This window comes from Mesoplodon densirostris, chromosome 2, assembly GCF_025265405.1.
Source record: "Mesoplodon densirostris isolate mMesDen1 chromosome 2, mMesDen1 primary haplotype, whole genome shotgun sequence".
NCBI classification, from domain to species: Eukaryota; Metazoa; Chordata; class Mammalia; order Artiodactyla; family Ziphiidae; genus Mesoplodon; species Mesoplodon densirostris.
This window is the reverse complement of record NC_082662.1, coordinates 125,091,154-125,112,634: the sequence shown is the minus strand read 5'-3', so window position 1 is coordinate 125,112,634 and position 21,481 is coordinate 125,091,154. Positions and strand designations below refer to the sequence as shown.

The 21,481-nt window shown below is 41.6% G+C and overlaps 1 protein-coding gene and 1 pseudogene across 1 annotated transcript in view; one reads left to right on the top strand and one right to left on the bottom strand.

Annotated features, from left to right (window-relative positions):
- Positions 1-18,629, bottom strand: part of SMYD3 (SET and MYND domain containing 3) — a 721,692-nt gene extending 703,063 nt beyond the window's left edge. The window contains exon 1 of the mRNA XM_060088378.1: positions 18,395-18,629. Coding sequence (XP_059944361.1) covers positions 18,395-18,558 — 164 coding nt within the window. The 5' untranslated portion in view covers positions 18,559-18,629. The remainder of the gene's footprint in view (positions 1-18,394) is intronic.
- A 526-nt stretch (positions 18,630-19,155) lies between these two features.
- On the top strand, positions 19,156-20,056 carry LOC132476048 (translocon-associated protein subunit alpha-like; annotated as a pseudogene).
- The last annotated feature ends 1,425 nt before the right edge of the window (positions 20,057-21,481 follow it).

Here is a 21,481-nt window from a genome sequence, read left to right as displayed (position 1 = left end):
AAAAAAAGAATGAAAAGAATTGAGGACAGTCTCAGAGATCTCTGGGACAACATTAAATGTACCAAAATTCAAATTCAAATAATAGGGGTCCCAGAATAAGAAGAGAAAAAGAAAGGGTCTGAAAAACATTTGAAGACATTATAGTCAAAAACTTCCCTAATATGGGAAAGGAAATAGTCAATCAAGTCAAGAAGCACAGAGAGTACCATACAGGATAAACCCAAGGAGAAACACGCCAAGAGACATATTAATCAAACTATCTAAAATTAAATACAAAGAAAAAATACTGAACGCAGCAAGGGAAAAGCAACAAATAACATACAAGGGAATCCCGATAAGATTAACAGCTGATTGTTCAGCAGAAACTCTGCAAGCCAGAAGGGAGTGGCAGGACATATTTAAAGTGATGAAAGGGAAAAACCTACAACCAAGATTACTCTACCCAGCAAGGACCTCATTCAGATTCAACAGAGAAGTTAAACCTTTACAGATAAGCAAAAGTTAAGAGAATTCACCACCACCAAACCGGCTTTACAACAAATGCTAAAGGAACTTCTCTAGGCAGGCAACAGAGAGAAGGAAAAGACCTACAATAACAAACCCAAAGCAATTAAGAAAATGGGAATAGGAACATATATATCAGTAATTACCTTAAATGTAAATGGATTAAATTTTCTGACCAAAAGGGTTAGACTGGCTGAATGGATTAAAAAAACAAGACCTTTACATATGCTGTCTACAAGAGACCCACTTCAGACCTAGGGACACACAGAGACTGAAAGTGAGGGGATGGTAAAATATATTCCATGCAAATGGAAATCAAAAGAAAGCTGGAGTAGCAGTTCTCATATAAAACAAAACAGACTTAAAAATGAAGACTATTACAAGAGACAAAGAAGGACACTACATAATGATCAAAGGATCGATCCAAAAAGAAGATATAACAATTGTAAATATTTATGCACCCAACATAGGAGCACCTCAATACATAAGGTGAATGCTAACAGCCATAAAAGGGGAAATCGGGCCTCCCTGGTGGCGCAGTGGTTGAGAGTCCGCCTGCCGATGCAGGGGATACGGGTTCGTGCCCCGGTCTGGGAGGATCCCATATGCCGCGGAGCAGCTGGGCCCGTGAGCCATGGCCGCTGAGCCTGCGCGTCCGGAGCCTGTGCTCCGCAACGGGAGAGGCCACAACAGTGAGAGGCCCGCATACCGAAAAAAAAAAAAAAAAAAAGGGGAAATTGACAGTAACACAATAATAGTAAGGGACTTTAACACCCCACTTTCACCAATGGACAGATCATCCAAAATGAAAATAAATAAGGAAACACAAGCTTTAAAAGACACATTAAACAAGATGGACTTAATTTATATTTTTAGGATATTCCACCCAAAAACAACAGAATACACTTTCTTCTCACGTCCTCAGGGAACATTCTACAGGATGGACCATATCTGGGGTCACAAATCAAGCCAGGGTAAATTTAAGAAAACTGAAATCATATTAAGTATCTTTTCCAACCACAGTGCTATGAGACTAGGTATCAATTACAGGAAAAAATCTGTAAAAAATACAACACATGGAGGTTAAACAATATGCTACTAAATAACCAAGACATCACTGAAGAAATCAAAGAGGAAATCAAAAAATACCTTGAAACAAATGACAATGAAAACACGACGGCCCAAAACCTATAGCATGCAGCAAAAGCAGTTCTAAGAGGGAAGTTTATAGCAATACAAGAAACAAGAAACATTTCAAATAAACAACCTAACCTTACACCTAAAGCAATTAGAGAAAGAAGAACAACAACAAAAAAAAAACCCAGTTAGCAGAAGGAAAGAAATCATAAAGACCAGATCAGACATAAATGAAAAAGCAAAGAAGGAAACAGTAGCAAAGATCAATAAAAATAAAAGCTTGTTCTTTGAGAAGATAAACAAAATTGACAAACCATTAGCCAGACTCATCAAGAAAAAAAGGGAGAAGACTCACATCAACAGAATTTGAAATGAAAAAGGAGAAGTAACAACTGAAACGGCATAGATACAAAGGATCATGAGAGATTACTACAAGCAACTATATGCCAAAAAAATGGACAACCTGGAAGAAACAGACAAATTCTTAGAAAAGCACAACCTTCTGAGACTGAACCAGGAAGAAACAGAAAATATAAACAGACCAATCACAAGCACTGAAATTGAAACTGTGATTAAAAATCTTCCAACAAACAAAATCCCAAAAGGACCAGATGGATTCAAAGGTGAATTCTATCAAACATTTACAGAAGAACTAACACCTATCCTTCTCAAACTCTTTCAAAATATAGCAGAGGGAGGAACACTCCCAAACTCATTCTACAAGGCCACCATCACCCCGATACCAAAACCAGACAAAGATGTCACAAAAAAAGAAAACTACAGGCCAACATCACTGATGAACATAGATGCAAAAATCCTCAGCAAAATACTAGCAAACAAAAAATCCAACCGCACATTAAAATCATCATACACCATGATCAAGTGGGGTTTATCCCAGGAATGCAAGGATTCTTCAATGTATGCAAATCAATCAATGTGATAAACCACATTAACAAATTGAAGGAGAAAAACCATATGATCATCTCAATAGATGCAGGAAAAGCTTTCGACAAAATTCAACACCGATTTATGATAAAAACCCTCCAGAAAGTAGGCATAGAGGGAACTTACCTCAACATAATAAAGGCCATATATGACAAACCCACAGCCAACATCGTTCTCAATGGTGAAAAACTGAAACCATTTCCACTGAGATCAGGAACAAGAAGACAAGGTTGCCCACTCTCACCACTATTATTTAACATAGTTTTGGAAGTTCCAGCCACAGCAATCAGAGAAGAAAAAGAAATAAAAGGAATCCAAATTGGAAAAGAAGAAGTAAAACTGTCACTGTTTGTAGATGACATGATACTGTACATAGAGAATCCTAAAGATGCTACCAGAAAACTACTAGAGCTAAAGACCTGTGTGCAGAAAACGGTAAGACAGTGATGAAAGAAATTAAAGATGATACAAACAGATGGAGAGATATACCATGTTCTTGGATTGGAAGAATCAACATTGTGAAAATGACTATACTACCTAAAGCAATCTGCAGATTCAATGCAATCCCTATCAAACTACCAATGGCGCTTTTCACAGAACTAGAACAAAAAATTTCCCAATTTGTATGGAAACACAAAAGACCCCAAATAGCCAAAGCAATCTTGAGAAAGAAAAACAGAGCTGGAGGAATCAAGCTCTCAGACTTCAAACTATACTACAATGCTACAGTAATCAAGACAGTATGGTACTGGCACAAAAACAGAAATATAGCTCAATGGAACTGGACAGAAAGCCCACAGATAAACACACACACCTATGGTCACCTTATCTCTAGGCAAGAGTATACAATGGAGAAAAGACAGCCTCTTCAATAAGTGGTGCTGGGAAAACTGGACAGCTACATGTAAAAGAATGAAATTAGAATGCTTCCTAACACCATACACAAAAATAAACTCAAAATGTATTAAAGACCTAAATTTAAGGCCAGACACTATAAAACTCTTAGAGGAAAACATAGGTAGAACACTCTATGACATAAATCACAGCAAGATCCTTTTTGACCCACCTCTTAGAGAAAGGGAAATAAAAACAAAAATAAACAAATGGGACCTAATAAAACTTAAAAGCTTTTTGCACAGTAAAGGAAACCATAAAAAAGATGAAAAGACAACCCTAAGAATGGGAGAAAATATTTGCAAACAAAGCAACTGACAAAGGATTAATCTCCAAAATCTACAAGCAGCTCATGCAGTTCAACATCAGAAAAAAAAACAAAACAACCCAATCCAAAAATGGGCAGAAGACCTAAATAGACATTTCTCCAAAGAAGATATACAGATTGCCTTCAAACACATGAAAGGATGCTCAACATCACTAATCATTAGAGAAATGCAAGTCAAAACTACAGTGAGGTATATCACCTCAAACCAGTCAGAATGGCCGTCATCAAAAAATCAACAAACAATTAATGCTGGAGAGGGTGTGGAGAAAAGGGAACCCTCTTGCACTGTTGGTGAGAATGTAAATTGATACAACCACTATGGAGAACAGTATGGAGGTTCCTTAAAAAACTAAAAATAGGGCTTCCCTGGTGGTGCAGTGGTTGAGAGTCCGCCTGCCAATGCAGGGGACACGGGTTCGTGCCCTGGTTCAAGAAGATCCCACATGCCGCGGAGCAGCTGGGCCCGTGAGCCATGGCTGCTGAGCCTGCACGTCCGGAGCCTGTGCTCCGCAACGGGAGAGGCCACAACAGTGAGAGGCCCGCGTACCGCAAAAAAAAAAAAAAAAAAAAAAAAAAAAACTAAAAATTGAACTACCATATGACGCAGCAATCCCACCACTGGGCATATACCCAGAGAAAACCATAATTCAAAAAGAGTCATGTACCACAATGTTCATTACAGCACTATTTACAATAGCCAGGACATGGAAGCAACCTAAGTGCCCATCAACAGATGAATGGATAAAGAAGATGTGGCACATATATACAATGGAATATTACTCAGCTATAAAAAGATGAAACTGAGTTATTTGTAGTGAGGTGGATGGACCTAGAGTCTGTCATACAGAGTGAAGTCAGAAAGAGTAAAACAAATACTATATGCTAACACATATATATGGAATCTAAAAAAAAAAAGCTTCTAATGAAGCTAGGGGAAAGATATGAATAAAGACACAGACATAGAGAATGGACTTGAGGACACGGGGAGGGGGAAGGGTAAGCTGGGAGGAAGTAAGAGAGTAGCATTGACATATATACTCTACCAGATGTAAAATAGATAGCTACTGGGAAGCAGCTGCATGGCACAGGGAGATGAGCTCAGTGCTTTGCAACCACCTAGAGGGGTGGGATAAGGAGGGTGGGAGGGAGACGGAAGAGGGAGGGGATATGGGTATATATGTATGCATTTGGCTGATTCACTCTGTTATACAGCAGAAACTAACACAGCAATGTAAAGCAATTATATTCCAATAAAGATGTTAATAAATAAACTCATGAGAAAATGTAAATGAATGAATGCCGCCTTAACATGATAAAATATATGTACCTGAGTCATAAACCAGCACCTTAATTAATAAGGAAGCCCTAATGGCCAGTAACAACACAAGAATGCCAACTATCCTCACGACTATTAAACATTGTTCTGGAAGCATTACTCAAAGTAATTAGCCTAGAAAGAACACTTAGAGGCATAAAAATTGAAAAAGAAGAAACTACACGTTTGAAGATGACATAAGAGTACTCCTAGAAATTAAATTATCTGTAATTAAAAACAGTGTGGTACCTATGCATAAATAGATAAACCAATGGAAAAGAGTAGAAAGTCAAGTGTTAGACCCAATTAGTATATGATCTAGAATATGATTACTGGAGCCAATCATTGGGACAAAAATAATCTTCCTAATAAATGGAACAACTGGATATCCATTTGGAAAAAGATAAAATTAGATCCATTCCTTACACCATACATAAGAATAAACTCAAATGAATCAGAGATCTAAATGTAAAGATTTAAAGTATACAAATTCTAGAAGAAAACATGTGAATTACTCTATCACAAGAAAAGTTAAAACACAAATGACAACCAGAAAGAAAATATTTGCAATATTTCTCAAACATAAGACTAATATCTCTAATATACAAAAAAGTTTTAAATTTGAAGGAAAGAACAAAAGTCTTACAGAAAAACAGGCAAAAGATATATAGACAATTCACAAAGAGATATTGATATAATCATGGCCTTTAAACATATGAAATGATGTTTAACTTTACTGATAATACAATTTAAATGCAAACCAAAAACTATACTGAGGTACCACTGCTCACCCATCAGACTGGTAAAAATTCAAAAGGTTGACAGTACACTGAGTCTGCAAAGCTGAGGAAAACCAGCACTCTCATACTGATATGTTGCTAGTGGAGATGTGAAATGGTGCTGCCCCACACATAGGCATTTACATGTTCACCTAACAATCCCACTCCTAGGAATTTACCCTGAGTGTATACCAGCAACAATATAAAAACACCTATGCGCAAGGTTATTGATTACAGCACTATTCACAATTGCAAAACACTGGAAATTACCTAAATGTCCAAGCATAGGGAATTAGAAACTATGGTACACACATAAAATGGAGTACTTTGGAGCTATAAAAAAGAATAAGAAAGATCTCTGTAAATACGATATGGAGTAGATTTTTTAAGTGAAGAAAGCAAATGCAAAAGAGCAAATACAGTATGCTACCTTTTGTGTAAGAATGGAAAATAATAAACACATATATTTGCTTCTCTTTACCAAAGAGAGAGAGACAGAGAGAAGATAAACCAGAAAACAATGAACTTGCTTACCTACAAGGGGTGGCAGGGAGGAACAGTATGAATATGGGAGGGGGGCTAACACTTCTCTTTTTCATAGTTTGAGTTTTAGAAGCATGTGGATGTTCCATATATTCAAAATACAAAATTAAATCAAAAAGGATGAGGGGGAAAAACTAAAACTGAAAGCAAACTGAAACAAATGAACTCAATTGTATTTCTTTTTTTTTTAATTATTTTTTTGGCAGTGTTGGGTCTTCGTTGGTGTGCACAGGCTTTCTCTAGTTGCAGCAAGCACAGGCTTCTCATTGCAGTGGCTTCTCTTGTTGCAGATCACGGGCTCTAGGTGCATGGGCTTCAGCAGCTGCAGCGCGTGGGCTCAGTAGTTGTGGCACGGGCTCTAGGGTGCGCAGGCTTCAGTAGTTGTGGCATGCAGGCTCAGTAGTTGTGGCACATGGGCTTAGCTGCTCCGCAGCATGTGGGATCTTCCCAGACTAGGGATCAAACCCGTGTCCCCTGCATTGGCAGGCGGATTCATAACCACTGGGCTACCAGGGAAGTCCCTCAATTGTATTTCTAATAAATACCAATAAATATAATGAAGGGGAAAAAAAGAAAGAATGTAAAATGAACACAGTATTTAACTGTATATTCTCAATCTTTGGCAGAGTAGAGGGGAAAGGGAAATTGTTAACAAATTCTGCACTGTTTCAAATAGGGTCTTTTTGGTAATGATGTGGGCAAAGCAATTCTGAAACAATTTTAGGTATTATATAGAGTTGAACAAATGAGTAAATACATTGAGGCTTTTGAGGGCCAGAGTTCTCACTGAGCCAGAAAGGATATACAATTACAGAACAGCGAAAGGCAAGAAAGAACCCTGAGGAGACAAGTCAGAATTGAAAGTACTGATGTGAACTCATGATTTCTAAAATATGTGTATGTATGTGTGTATGTATGCATATTTGCATGAACCTGCATACTTCCTCTGTCCTCTGAAAGAGTCAAAGAGCAAAAACATCCCAGGGCCAGTGAGCATATCTAGCACTCAGATCTTGGTCTCTAATATTATTCCTCACTAAAAGAAACCAGGAATCCTCAGAGAAATACTGATTCCAGAGTTTTGGCAGGATGGGTACAGGATGAGTCTAGAACATCTGTTATGCCAGAAAGCAAGGAAGTGTTAAAGAAAAAAAAAAGAGAGAGAGAAGAGAGGAAAGAAAAGGAAGGGTAGGTAGAAAGAGAGAGGGAGGGAGAAAGAAAGAAAAGAAAGAAGGAAGGAAGAAAGGAAGGGAGGGAGGGAGGAAGGAGGGAGGAAGAAAGAAAACTTGGGGGCGTATCACAAGGACACAGGATCTACCTTGAAAGGTTTCATACTAAAAAAAGATCTGGGACAATTTGAGTACCAAAACAATTAGGTACCTAATTAATTCTAAACCACTGAAAAAATGGAAATACGTGAGTCCATACTGATAATAACAAGATAACTAATAAGGAAGGAGGACAGGCTCTTATGGTAGAATGCTGAACTGAAGGTCAACTGGCAAGTGTGGAGGAGTGCTATAGGTGAAAAATTAGCATTTTTCAACTATTATACCAAAGATTCAATCAATAATCATCCACGGATGCATAAATCTCAGGGGAAATTTTAATGAACAGGATATTTCCATGATCTTACAACGTCTCCCCACAAACTGGCTGTGGGGAAAAATACTACACAGTGGCAAAAATAGGACAACAGCTTGACTGAGTGATCAGTTTCACACTATCAATGAAAGGACCTTGTTAACCTCCAGATGTGATACCTAAAATAAGGAATGTTCTGTTAAAAAGAAAAACATGTCTGCTGCAACTACTGAAGCTCGTGCCTAGAGCCTACACTCTGCAACAGGAGAAGCCACCGCCATGAGAAGCCCGCGCAACGCAACGAAGAGTAGCCCCAGCTCGCTGCAACTAGAGAAAGCCCGTGTGCAGCAATGAAGACCCAATGCAGCCAAAAATAAATAAATAAATAAATAAAAATTTAAAAATAAGTAAATGTTCAAAATGATCTTTAAGATAATTCCAGGTTCTCATTTCATATTTTCTGCACACATAATACTAAAACTAAATTCCAGTCCATGATACATAAAAGAGATATGCACTTAGGAATCATTTAAACATTTGATTATGTATGTATAGTGTCTAATTCCTTTTCATCTTATTCAGGAAGCTTAAATATCCACTGGATAAGTGTTTACTGAGTACTTACGGTAGGCTATAAGTCATTTCATTTACCCTTTTAAATCTCTGCTATGCGTGTGTGATCAGCAGACCAGCAGCTTTAGCATCACCTAGGAGTTTGTTAGAAACGCAGAATCTTACACGCAACCCAGACCTTATTGAATCAGAATCTGCCCTTTAACAAGATCTTCAGGTGATTCTTATGCACATTAAAGTTAAATAAGGGCTCCTCTACGTGACTTAACAGATTTATTTCTAGCTCCTACTAAATCTGGTGCATGCAGAGTGATTCCCCAGAGCAGCTCTCTTCCATGCCATGACTCATACTTCTTGTTTTCTCCATCTCAACTCACTGCCTCCACAGTCATCAAGACAAGGTAAGAGAGAGCAGAGAACATGGCACAGGATATTTTGTGGGAGACCTGGAAGTGGCTTGTGCAACCTCTAGCCCAAACTCCATTGGCCAAAACTGAGTCACAAGCCCCAGTCTAAATGCAAGGAGGCTCAGAAATGTAGTCATCTTAGGTATCCACCCAAGGAAAATGAATAAAGTTTACTAATGGATACTGTGATATCTCAGAAACACCATGGAAAGCTGCATAACCAGGCCTGAGCAAAGTCAGAGCAAGGAGAATTATGATGAGGACCATGAACAGAAGTTCTACTTCTCTCAGTTCAAATTCTAATGCCAATGGCCAGCCAGTAAACTGGCTCACCTGGCTCATGTTTTATCAAGAGGTTCACTCTTGATCTAATCAGCTGGCAACTCAAAGAAAAAAAAAAGCAGACATAAACTTGCAAAATTTTCAAAGTCATCTTCATCCCAAGCAGCACCACCCTTTTATACAATTCCAAATGAAACAAAGACTTTCTCAAAGTTTATTCAAATCTTTAATTACAAAAAGCGATACAAACTTTGAAAAATACAAAATATATAAAGTACAAAAGGATATCTTCCCCCCTCCAAGTCCCATCCTCCAAAAGTAACCATATTAGAATTCTGGGGTGTTCTTCCAGACTTCTACACACATACTGGATGTTTCCACATCCACTGTTTCCACATCTACTGTAGAAACAGATCCACTTCAATCTTAACAGCTACATGGATTCTACAATATGGCTGCACCATAACTTAACCAGTCCCTATTAATGCACATTAAAATTCTCTCTCCTTTTTTCTTAATTACCAAAATGCTATACTAAGTATCCTTGTGCAACCATTGTTATTTTCATTTGTCAGAATCCCAAAAATAGAGTCAAGAAAACATAATGCTCAATTTTGCTAGGTACTACCAAATTGCCCTCCAAAGGGGCATACCAATTTACACTCCTACAAATGTCTGAATGCTCTCTAGTTCATAGCTGTGCTTACAAGGAACATAATAGACACTTTATTTTAGAGTCATTATGAGAATTAAGTGAAGTACTATTTAAGGTAAAGCGCTTAAAATCATGCCTGTCGGGCTTCCCTGGTGGCGCAGTGGTTGAGAGTCCGCCTGCCGATGCAGGGGACACGGGTTCGTGCCCCGGTCTGGGAAGATCCCACATGCCGCGGAGTGGCTAGGCCCGTGAGCCATGGCTGCTGGGCCTGCATGTCCAGAGCCTGTGCTCCGCAACGGGAGAGGCCACAGCAGTGAGAAGCCCACTTAATGCAAAAAAAAAAAAAAAAAAAAAAAAAAAATCATGCCTGTCATTGCTTAGTAAGTGATAATCAATATTAGCTATTGAATAATAATTTTCAGTCATCACATACTGTGGTAACAAGTAAATGGAAAATGGCTCTCTTACTTTCCCTTAATAATCAAGGTTAATGACCATCACAAGTCCCTTGACTCTTAAACGACCAGAACCTGCCAGAGTTAGAAGATGGGAAGCAAACGTTGAACAAGTCATCCTAACAGAGAGGCACTAACTCCATACTTTGGTTCCTGATCCCAGTATATCCTGGCAGGTTACAAGAAAACCAGAACAAATATTGTTCATGGTTCACAACATACACTAGAGAACAAATCTGAGCCTCTCCAAATGTCACAAAAGACATGTATAGTGTTTTATAACGGTGGTTCTCAAAGTATGGTCCCGGGACTCCAAAGCCCTTTCAGGAGGCCCACGAGGTCAAAACTATTTTTATAATAATACTAAGACATTTTTTGTCTTTTTTATTCTCTTTCTCTCACAATGTACAGTGGAGTTTTCTAGAGGCTAAATGACTTGTTATTTTACAATACACTAAATGCAGGAGCAGTTGTGAGAATCTGAGGGTGTTTTATTAAGCCAGACATTAAAGAGACATACAAAAATGAAAGCAAGCGAATTTTCTCAGCAAATTTTCTTTTGTTTTGCAAATACAGTCTGTGTCATTAAAATCCTTGTCAAAATGCAATGATTCATTATGTTTAAATCCAATTGTCCCTTGGTATCTGCAGTGGATTGGTTCCAGGACCGTCACAATACTAAAATCCTCAGACGCTCAAGTCCCTTATGTAAAATGGCATACTATTTACATACAACCTACACACATCCTTTAATATACTTTAAATCATCTCTAGATTATTTATAATACCTAATGCAATGTAAATGTATGTAAATAGTTGTAAATAAAAGGTAAATGCTATGTAAATAGTTGCCTTTGCACTGCAAATTCAAGTTTTGCTTTTTGGAACTTTCTGGACTTCTTCTGTCCCCTGAATATCTTTGATCCATGGAGGGCCGACTGTATATAATTTCAAAACTTATCAGTTTTAATATTTTAAGCAGTAAAATCAATAAATATAACCACACTGCTTGCATGGTTATGTTTTGTTTAAACCCCTGCAGGGCCCTAAATAACTTTTTTTTTGAACCCTCCTATGAAATCTTTTTCTATAATTTTTAAGAGGGTAAAGTGGTCCTGAGACTGAAGTTTGAGAACCACTGGTGTATGAAATCAGCTGCCTCAAATGACAGCGTAAGTCAAGAGCAGTCAAACCATAGGTATTAGCCCGCTGCTTCAATTCTCTTTCTGTGAAGGTCAGAGCCAATCTTGTAAGGAATAGCACGGCTTCACAGAAGATTTCAGTGGGTCTCAGAGATGGCAGCACAAGTAGAAAAGGCAAATCCAAGGGCAGGAAAAAATGAGTGTTCCAATGAGAACAAATCAATGATTCCTCCATGACAAAAGGGTCTAAAATAGGGGCTCCCCTGGTGGCGCAGTGGTTGGGAGTCCGCCGGCTGATGCAGGGAGCGCGGGTTCGTGCCCCGGGCCGGGAGGATCCCACGTGCCGCAGAGCGGCTGGGTCCGTGAGCCGTGGCCGCTGGGCCTGCGCGTCCGGAGCCTGCGCTCCGCAGTGGTGGGGGCCACAACAGTGAGAGGCCCGTGTACCGCCAAAAAAAAAAAAAAAAAAAAGGGTCTAAAATAAAAACCTGACACCAGCTGGCCAGGTTCCCAAACATGTGCTGCCATTTGGGGAACTCAGGATCCCTAACAAACTGGGCACTCTGTACCAGTAGAAGCCACAATAGCCATGGTGAGAGGAAGCCTGCACTGTTGAGTTCTAGGCACCAGCCTCCATCCCTGTCCCCATGGTTGCTCTGTTCTTGAGCCCTTGAACAAGCACCAGGCTGCCTGAAGAAGGAGAACTTATTGCTATCAACAAAGCAGGTCCTCCTGTCTGATTAAGAACGTCCTCTGCTGTGGCATTCACATGGACCAAATGTTTTCAGGCTCAGGGCTCTGCCATACAGCCCTTCACCAAACTTCCATGCAGAAGAAAAGGACGAAGCAAAAGAAACAGGAATTATAACTCCCACTTAAAAAGAAAAATGGAAGTCATATCCAAAGAGTCCTTTCCCAACCGACCTCATTATCAATCCTTCTACTTTATTTTACTCTAAGTCCTTGACCCTCCAGTAAGCCCATTAGCCATTGTCCAGGAATGTGCAAACCCTGATTTCAATGCATCTCTCAAGGTTCTTCCCTTGAGAAGATTTTGCTAGTCTTTCCACCTTCCAAGCCCATCCTCCCAGGAAGAGTTTGCAACACTACAGCAGCTCACTTGCACCTGGTGCTGGGATACTTCACAAAACCAGCTGTAAACCCATAGAATGTCTTTTATACACTATTTGAACAGAAGTGAGCGCCTCCCTGTCTCCACTTGGCTCTTTCTGGTCAGCCCTTAAACCCCGGGTCAGGAAGCCAAAATGAGAATTCTGCCTTTGTTGAAACTATTCCTTCCAATGCCTAGCATTCTTGGTAACTTCACTTATTTAGAAGATTCATCTAACACCTCAGCCTCTCAGTCTCCTGATCATTCCAACATTTTTCTTATTCCCTACCTCAGCCACTTTCTGCATACCCTAAACCCTGTGGTACCAAATCACACACTACTTCTAAAGCATATATATGTCAAGTCATCCCATCCTCTGACCACTCCACCATCGCTTTGAGCACATCAGGTCCTCTAATCCATTGCTTCCACCACATTTCACTGTCCATCACCTTCCTCGTGACCTCAGTCCCTAGCTTAGAAATATGGTCCATGATTACACTCTTCCTTGCCCACGACTTCAGCTTCCTGCTTCCTCTCTCCACCCATCATGGTAACCAGGCAGTCCTGGGTGAGCCCAGTTCTCACAGTCAAACTGCCGAGCACTGGGAGAAAAGAGCACTAGTCTGCTAACTGCTCTCACGGTAAATAAATGAACAAAAGTTCTAAGTGCACTTCCCAGCAACACCGCTCTATTTTCCTAAGCAATTCACTTTCCTCTCCTAGAAGAATATTTCACACCTTCTCCTCTCTGAGACTCTGTCACTCAGCAGCCGCCTCCCTAGTTGTCCTCAAGCCTTGCAGTCACTGCTGTTACCTTCTCAGGCACCTCTTCTTCTTATCCCAGTATAAGACGGTATTCCCTCCTGCTTCCAACCCAGGTTCAGCCCTTGGCCAAGACGGATTACATCATCTCACCAGTGTTCTTTTTTTTTTGCCCTTTACTGCCTGATCATATTTACCCACACTGTAGCTCAAATGTAGTTGCTTTATTTCCTATAACTGATCTACTCTGTCTCATGAACATGGGGCTGTTTTTTCTATAATTAATCCAAGCTTCCTCAAGAACACTCACCCTAGTAAATAGCCAGAAATGTAATATTTGCCAAATAATATCTCAGTCTCTTCCAGTTAATATTCAGACATTTAAGTGTAACTCCTTACCAGAGCTGGTTTCAATAGTCACTTCCAAGTAAATATTTCTCCAAGTGAGGCTTATGGGACACCCTTATGGTGGCAAGACCTCAGATCTTGACGTCTCTATGGATCCTCACCGGTCTCTGCTGCTAGGCAGTGATCAGGTCCTATGGCTGGACTGGTGCCATCTCACCTTTTGGGATGTCATGCTGCCTCCCATCTCTGGTCTCCATGTTCCTGACTGACCTAGAGTCACACAGTCCTTCGTCATGATGTCTGCTGTTCCACCAGGCCCCTAAGCTTGTCCACATCCCTGAAGTGACATGAGAGCACTTCAGAATCCCCTGCTACCACAGACTCATGCAGCCGGCCACTTTCTCTTACCACTGCTATGCCCTAGCCCCCAATGTTGGCACAGCAACAGCCTACACAGCTCTCAAGATTTCAAATAAAGAGCAGAGCCAAAGGTCTTCTACTTTTTTCTTCTTCTTTTTTTTTAAGGCCTTCTACTTTTGACTGCCCCGCCAACCGATTTAATACCCTCACCCCAACCCCAGAACTTTGGCCAGACAAGGAAGGTCAGAACATATGTTTCTCACAATCTATTTTCCCCACCTCTATCCCCTGCTTCCCATAAGCCACCAGGGCTGAAAAAAGATGGGCTTTCCACTTCCAATTCATTCTCCTTCCTCCTGGGAGGCACTAAGCCTCATACTCAGCTTTAGTGAGGAAGAAATACCCTCTTTACCCTACAGAAGAAACTATTATTAGAGTTTGCCATGCAAGCTCTTGATATGGAAACTGCAGGTAATTTGGAACTTTAGAAAACCAAAAACAGACATAGAATGACTTTAAATTCCCCAAAATAGTATCCCTTCACAACTCCAACAGTTAGCATCTCTTGTGTACTAGGTCCCAGATATATAAAGATGAGACTTAGGTCACTTAAGTGGGGCAACCTACAAACAAAATAATTACAATGGAAGTTTATGTGCTACATATACCAAAACAAACAGAAGACACAAATAACCCTTGTCAATCTTCTCCAGCTCCATCAAATTAAAAATGTGTGCAGGGCTTCCGTGGTGGCGCAGTGGTTGGGAGTCCGCCTGTCGACACAGGGGACGCGGGTTCGTGCCCCGGTCTGGGAGGATCCCACGTGCCGCGGAGCGGCTGGGCCCGTGGGCCGTGGCCGCTGGGCCTGCGCGACCAGGGCCTGTGTTCCGCAACAGGAGAGGCCACAACAGTGAGAGGCCCGCGTACCACAAAAAAAAAAAAAAAAAAAAAAAAAAAATGTGTGCAACAGCAGAAAAAGGATAATATAAATTATTTCAGGTCACAATTTCATTGTCATTTAATCTTTCTCCAATTTATATACCTCATTCTTTCCCACTCACAACACAAAAAAACAGAAGCCAATCCTTCATGAAAGGAAAAAAGCAAGAGAAGTCATGAAGCAGGTTTAAGTTTCTCTATTAATAAAAATAAATATGCAAGAACTAAAGCACTAATCAAAACAGCCCAAGGCCAAAGGAAATCAGGTAGAATCTTATAACAATAAATGATCTGGACAGTAATGAAGTAATTACAATAAATACCCGTTCTTTCATTCTATTTTGGTCCCCCCCCACTTCCCATGGAACTGTTGTTATTCGTTACAATCTAATATTTTCATTCCATTTCTTAATTCAAATGGAAGGCAGCAAAAGGACAAAAACAACTAGAGGAGAATTCTGCGAGATGTTCATACTACAAATTAAAAGCTTACTACATGCCAGGCACTGGGGTTTATAAAAATTGAAAGACATCTACTCTTAAGGACTTCACAGTTAATAAGTAAAGAAACAAATTTTACTTACAAGGTTATCACCTTGTAACACAGAATTGTATCCCCCCAATGATGAGCATTCAATATTGGTAGAAAACTGCATAAGACAACGCACCAAAGTTTGATTTCTCTAACACTACCCTCAGGCTGCGGTGATTCCCAACTAAGCACTTCAGAAATACAACAACCACTGAAGCAGAAGTGTTCAACAGAGCTCCTACTACTAGCAGCACTAGTTCAGCACTTGTGAACTATGTCCTAGCAATCCAAAATTAAGTGCAAATACTTTTGTGTGTGTAAAGTACTAATAAACAAGTGTTTGTTAGTCCAGTATAAAAAAATCCATTTGTTTGTTTTAGTTTGTTTTGTTTGGATCCTTAGCATTTACTGATATTACCTTTCCTATGTTTATGTTTGCTGATTTCCCCATTATAATATGCATATGGTGGGAAGTAGAACCTGCCTCCTTTCTTAAAAGCCATGAAGGCCGACTACTCACCTTCTCAACTTCCCTTGTAGCTAGGATGCAGGCAGTGACCCAAGCTCAACCAATCCAAGACCCCCCTCTGAGAACTGTGAATCAGAAGCTAATATCCAGAGTTCCCTGGTTGCCTAGTGGTTAGGATTCTGGGCTTTTACTGCCACGGTCTAGGTTCAGTCCCTGGTCCGGGAACTGAGATCCAGCAAGCCTTGCGGACAGCCAAAAAATTAAATAGAAAAAAAAAAAAAGAAAGAAAGCTAATATCACAAAGAAGCATGGCTGAGCGGGCAACTTTCCAGCAATAACCAGTTTCCCAAGCAGCAGTGGCGGCGGCAGTGGTGGCAAGAATAGCAATAGCAGTAGGGTCCAGTGTCATAGTGCTGGCGATACATGCTGCAGAACCCAGTATTACCAGGCAGCGTCAGAAGGAACATACTCTCCAGGTCCCAACCCCACCTACTTCTGAAGTGCAATTCTGACTGTGGAACTCCCCTGGTTCCTGCCCATTTTCAGAGCTGGGTTTCCTCTAGACTTTAAAAGGATGCCGAGAACTCCCCCAAACTCTTTCATGAAATTCCTTTTTTCATTTAAATCGTTACAGTTCTTGTCAATAAGAAAAATAAGTGATAGCAGTAATGGAATTGTAATGGTAAATCAAGAAGTATGCCACATACAAAGGGCTGGGTTTGTGCAGTCTATTTGGAAAATGAACAATTCCATATTCCATATGAACTCAAGTTCAGCTCCGATAATTCAATTAATAATCTGTCATCGTGTATTCATTCCAAAACTTTTCTATTCCAACTACTAAATAACTTGGCAGTCTGGTTTTGTCTGCAAAATGATCCATGTCTTCATCAATTAATGTTATAAGACTTAAGAAAAAGCAAGTTCTCTGTTCTGGACTACATTCAAACTCTAGAAACACCTCCAAAGGATTTAACAGGAGGAATATCCCAGCTTTCTCTCTAATTTGCTTGAATGAGAATCAAAGGTCTATAACTTTCAATGTTGAAGCCTTCAGCATTTCATTCCTTGAAAGGAATGAATTGTTGTCAACCACACAGTTTACAAAAGCTTCAAATTGTTCTCTCCTCAAAGAATTTTTGTTGTTGTTGCTGTTATCATTACTTCAGGAAGCAACAAATACAATGAAGTAACTTTAAAATACAAAATTAAATAAATTTCTCAATTATGAACCAAATAAGGACACAGTAATACTAATGGTCAAGCTACTGATTTGAGCTTTGCACTTACCCCCTCACCTCCACCCACTGCAATCCCAGACTAATAGGTCTGGAAGAGCAGTCATGGAAAAAAATCATCCCGGCCATCTCAAACAGAGGTCTTCTCCTTGACATGTAATAGGAGCTCAAGAACAATTGTTGCTTGAATACAATTCCTATGACTGTGCATACATATTACACATTTCCATAAATTGCTCTCCCATAGCACTTTACATTGATCCAGTGCTTACAGGCTTATAAAACACTTTCACATGAATTCTTGCATCTAGATAGGTGGTTAAGAGTTAGACCTGCCTGCACAGTCATTAAATGCAAAGCACACCATGGAAGCTCAGTAACTTATACTCCTACAGCACAGTACTGCATCTCTATTTCAGCCCTTCTGATACACTGTAATTAATTATCTCGCTCACTTATCTGCTCCTTAAGGATTCTTAAGGACGTCCCGTTCATCTTTGTATCCCAGGCCAAACAGAACCTGGACCACAGGAAGTGCTCCGTGAACACCAAGATTCTTCCGCGTCCTGCGAGCCCCGCACTTTCTTGGCGAGGCCTCGGCTGTCAGCCTGACTTACACCATCCGTGCTCCCACTCACCCCCACCTCCGCCAACTGTGATTTCCACAACGGCACCAATGAAGCTCATCGCCCGAGACACAGACTTTTTTGTTCCCCAGCAAAACTACCCACGGCCCAACGTTTCCCCTTAAGTCTGCCCACCGGCTCTCTCCAGTTACTACTACGGCGGGGTGGGGTGGTAGCGGGTCCAGCTCTGCCCTGCAGAGATGCAGGGGCTGCGCTTGGGGTCCCTCCAATCCCCGCCGAGGCAGCCCAGGGGACGGACGGCCAAGCGGAGTCTGTCAGCTGCGAGGGGCCCCCGGGAGCCGCGCATCTGGGGAAGTGCGGGGCTGGGCATCTGGGCAGCACCGCCGAGACCTTGTGCAGCCACGGCCAGGGGGAGTCCCGGGGAGGGCTGCCAGCCCCCCGCCACGCCCTCAGCACCCCGGACCCCGCACTGCTCTGGACTCAGGTGGGCGAGGGAGGTACGTACCCGAGGAGGCAGCAGTCGCAGACGACACCACGACTCCCCTTGCACACCGTGTACGCCAAAGGATCCGAGCGGAAAAGCAGCTCTCCGGGGCGCAGCGGCGCCAACGCGCGCAGCCCGTTTCCCCTGTCGGCGGTGCTGAACTTTTCCACCTTCGACGGCTCCATCCTCGCAGACACCCCTCAGCTCAAGCGTCCGCCGCGTTTCGCAGCTGGCGTCTCGCGGGCTGCCGGGAGCCGGGCGCCTGCGCCTTGCGCTCACGTACCCCGAGGGGCGGGGCGAGCGCGGCGGAGCCTCTGAGCATGCCCAGATGGAGTCTCGAGGTTGGTCCCGCTGGTCGGGGTGAGGGCGTTGCTGGCTTTCCCACCTGCTCCCCCGGCCTCTCGGACCCGAGGCGGCTCCGCGAGGAGAGGCCGTGTTTTTCCCCTCCAACATTTTATTAGGATAATTTTAATGCAGACGGGAAGTTGAGAGCACAGTTCAGTGAACACCTGTATACCCTCCACCTAGATCAAACAATTATTACCATTTTGCGGTTTCTGCTCATTTTCTCCCAGTATGTATGTACGTATATGTGTATGTACGTGTGTGTTTATAAAAGTTGTTGAACCACTTGAAAGTTGCAGACATCATAACGTTTCATAACTAATACTTTACATCATGATATGTCATAATTAAATACTGTAGCATGCATTTCCACAGAATAAGAACAATATGCTATGAAACTACAACGGACAGGGACTGGACGCCGGAGCGGCGGCTCCATGAAGTCCCTCCCCCGCCTGCTGCTGCTTCTCCTGCTGCTGTTCCCTGCCAGCCTCTTGCTCCGAGGAGATCCTGGAGGCTCATTGGCAGCGGCTCGAGATTTTACAGAAGATGAAGAAACAGTGGAAGATTCTATAAATGACGATGAAGCAGAGGTGGAAGATGATGAACCCTCATATTTGGCCGAAGATAAAGAGGAAGAAGATGTATCGGGTGAACCTGAAGCTTCACCGAGTGCAGATACAACCATCCTGTTGGTGAAAGGAGAGTTTCCAGCAGATAACATTGTGAAGTTCCTGGTAGGCTTTAACAGACCAGATTTTATTGTTGAATCTCTAGACACCTCATTCCATTATCTTCAGGACTACCAGTTTTACATCCAGAATTTCACAGCTCTTCCTCTGAACACTGTAGTGCCGCCCCAGAGGCAGGCAGTTTTTGAGTACTTCTTCATTCTTGCAGAGCCCATGGGTGGAAGGCCCTTTGGTCTGGTCATCAATCTGAACTACAAAGATTTGAACAGCAACATTTTCCAAGATGCTGTCTTCTATCAACAGTTACAATTATTGAGACAGAAGATGGGTTAGATGGAGAAACAATCTTTGTGTATATGTTTCTTACTCGTCTTGGGCTCTTTGTTGTTGTTGGCCTTCATCAGCTCCTGGAATCTAGAAAGCACAAGAGACCCATACAGAGGTAGAGGTGGGTAGGTCAAGTCAGAATGATGTTGACATGAGCTGAATTCCTCAGGAAACTTTGAATCAAATCAGTAAAGCTTCACCAAGAAAGTTGCCCAGGAAACAGGCACATCAGTGGGATCTGATGAGTAAATCTTCCTTTGTGCAACAGTTCGGTCTTTACTTAACCTGCCCTAGTGTTTTTCAACATGATGGGAATTAGTGCAGAGAAGCCCTATCACCATAGAAAGCAACTACTACTTACGTGTGGACTGAGCAATCAGAGTCAATAATATTGCTGAAAATCCACTGCATTTATTTTTCTAAAGTAACAAATCTAGGGACTTCCCTGGTGATCCAGTGGTTAAGACTCCGCACTTCCACTGCAGGGGACACAGGTTCCATCCTTCCTCGGGGAACTAAGATCCTGTATGTCATGTGGTGCATCAAAAAAATAAATAAATAAATAAAGTAACAAATTTGAGGGTTTTTTAACCATTAAAATCTATGTGTGTGCGTGTGAGCAGTTGGTCCTACCAGAATCATAGTTAACTACCTGAAGCATGCCTTTAGAACACTAAATATAATGCTATTGTCTTCCTTTTGGATGTTTTCTGACATTTTCCCCCAAAACTCAATATTTGCCCAATATGAGTATAGACATCCTGCCTTGGACTGTTTTTAAAGAAAACAATGTTTTTTCCTTAGAATACCTCAAATCCCAATTGATGGCACAACTTTGCATGTTGTTGCTGTTTTACAACTAGTATTCTAAAAGCACAAGCAGGAGTAGCTGCTTTTTAGCAATAGAAGTGGTTTGGTATTTTGCTACTGTTTACTATAATGCGCACCTTCAGAAACCTTCCCAAATGAGTTCAAGGAATTCGGGGATCTCTAGCACCAAAACTGGGAAACATGAAAATTCTGGGTTTGATATATAAAACCAACTTCTCTCTTTTAAAAAGAAAGGGGCTTCCCTGGTGGTGCAGTGGTTAAGAATCCGCCTGCCAACGCAGGGAACACAGGTTCGAGCGCTGGTCTGGGAAGATCCCACATGCCGCGGAGCAACTAAGCCCATGCACCACCACTACCGAGCCCACGCGCCACAGCTACTGAAGCCCACACACCTAGAGCCCATGCTCCCCAACAAGAGAAGCCACTGCAATGAGAAGCCCGCTCACTGCAACGAGGATTCAACACAGCCAAAAATAAATAAATTTTTCAAATAAATAAAACAAAGGGAGGGAGGAGGGAGGATGTAGGGAGGGACAGAGGAAAGCAAGGGAAAATGGTACGTTTGTGGAAAGTGAGTTGTCCATTGTCCTATTTCTGACCCAAGAAATAGCTCTAGAATGATTTTTAGACCACTCATTTCTTTAAAATAGATCTTTATTGGAGTATAATTGCTTCACAATACTGTGTTACTTTCTGCTGTACACCAAAGTGAATCAGCCATATGCATACATATGTCCCCATATCCCCTCCCTCTTGAGCCTCCCTCCCACCCTCCCTATCCCACCCCTCTAGGTGGTCACAAAGCACTGAGCTGATCTCCCTGTGCTATGCTGCTGCTTCCCACTAGCTATTTTACATTTGGTACTGTATATATGTTGATGCTACTCTCACTTCGCCCCAGCTTCCCCCTCCC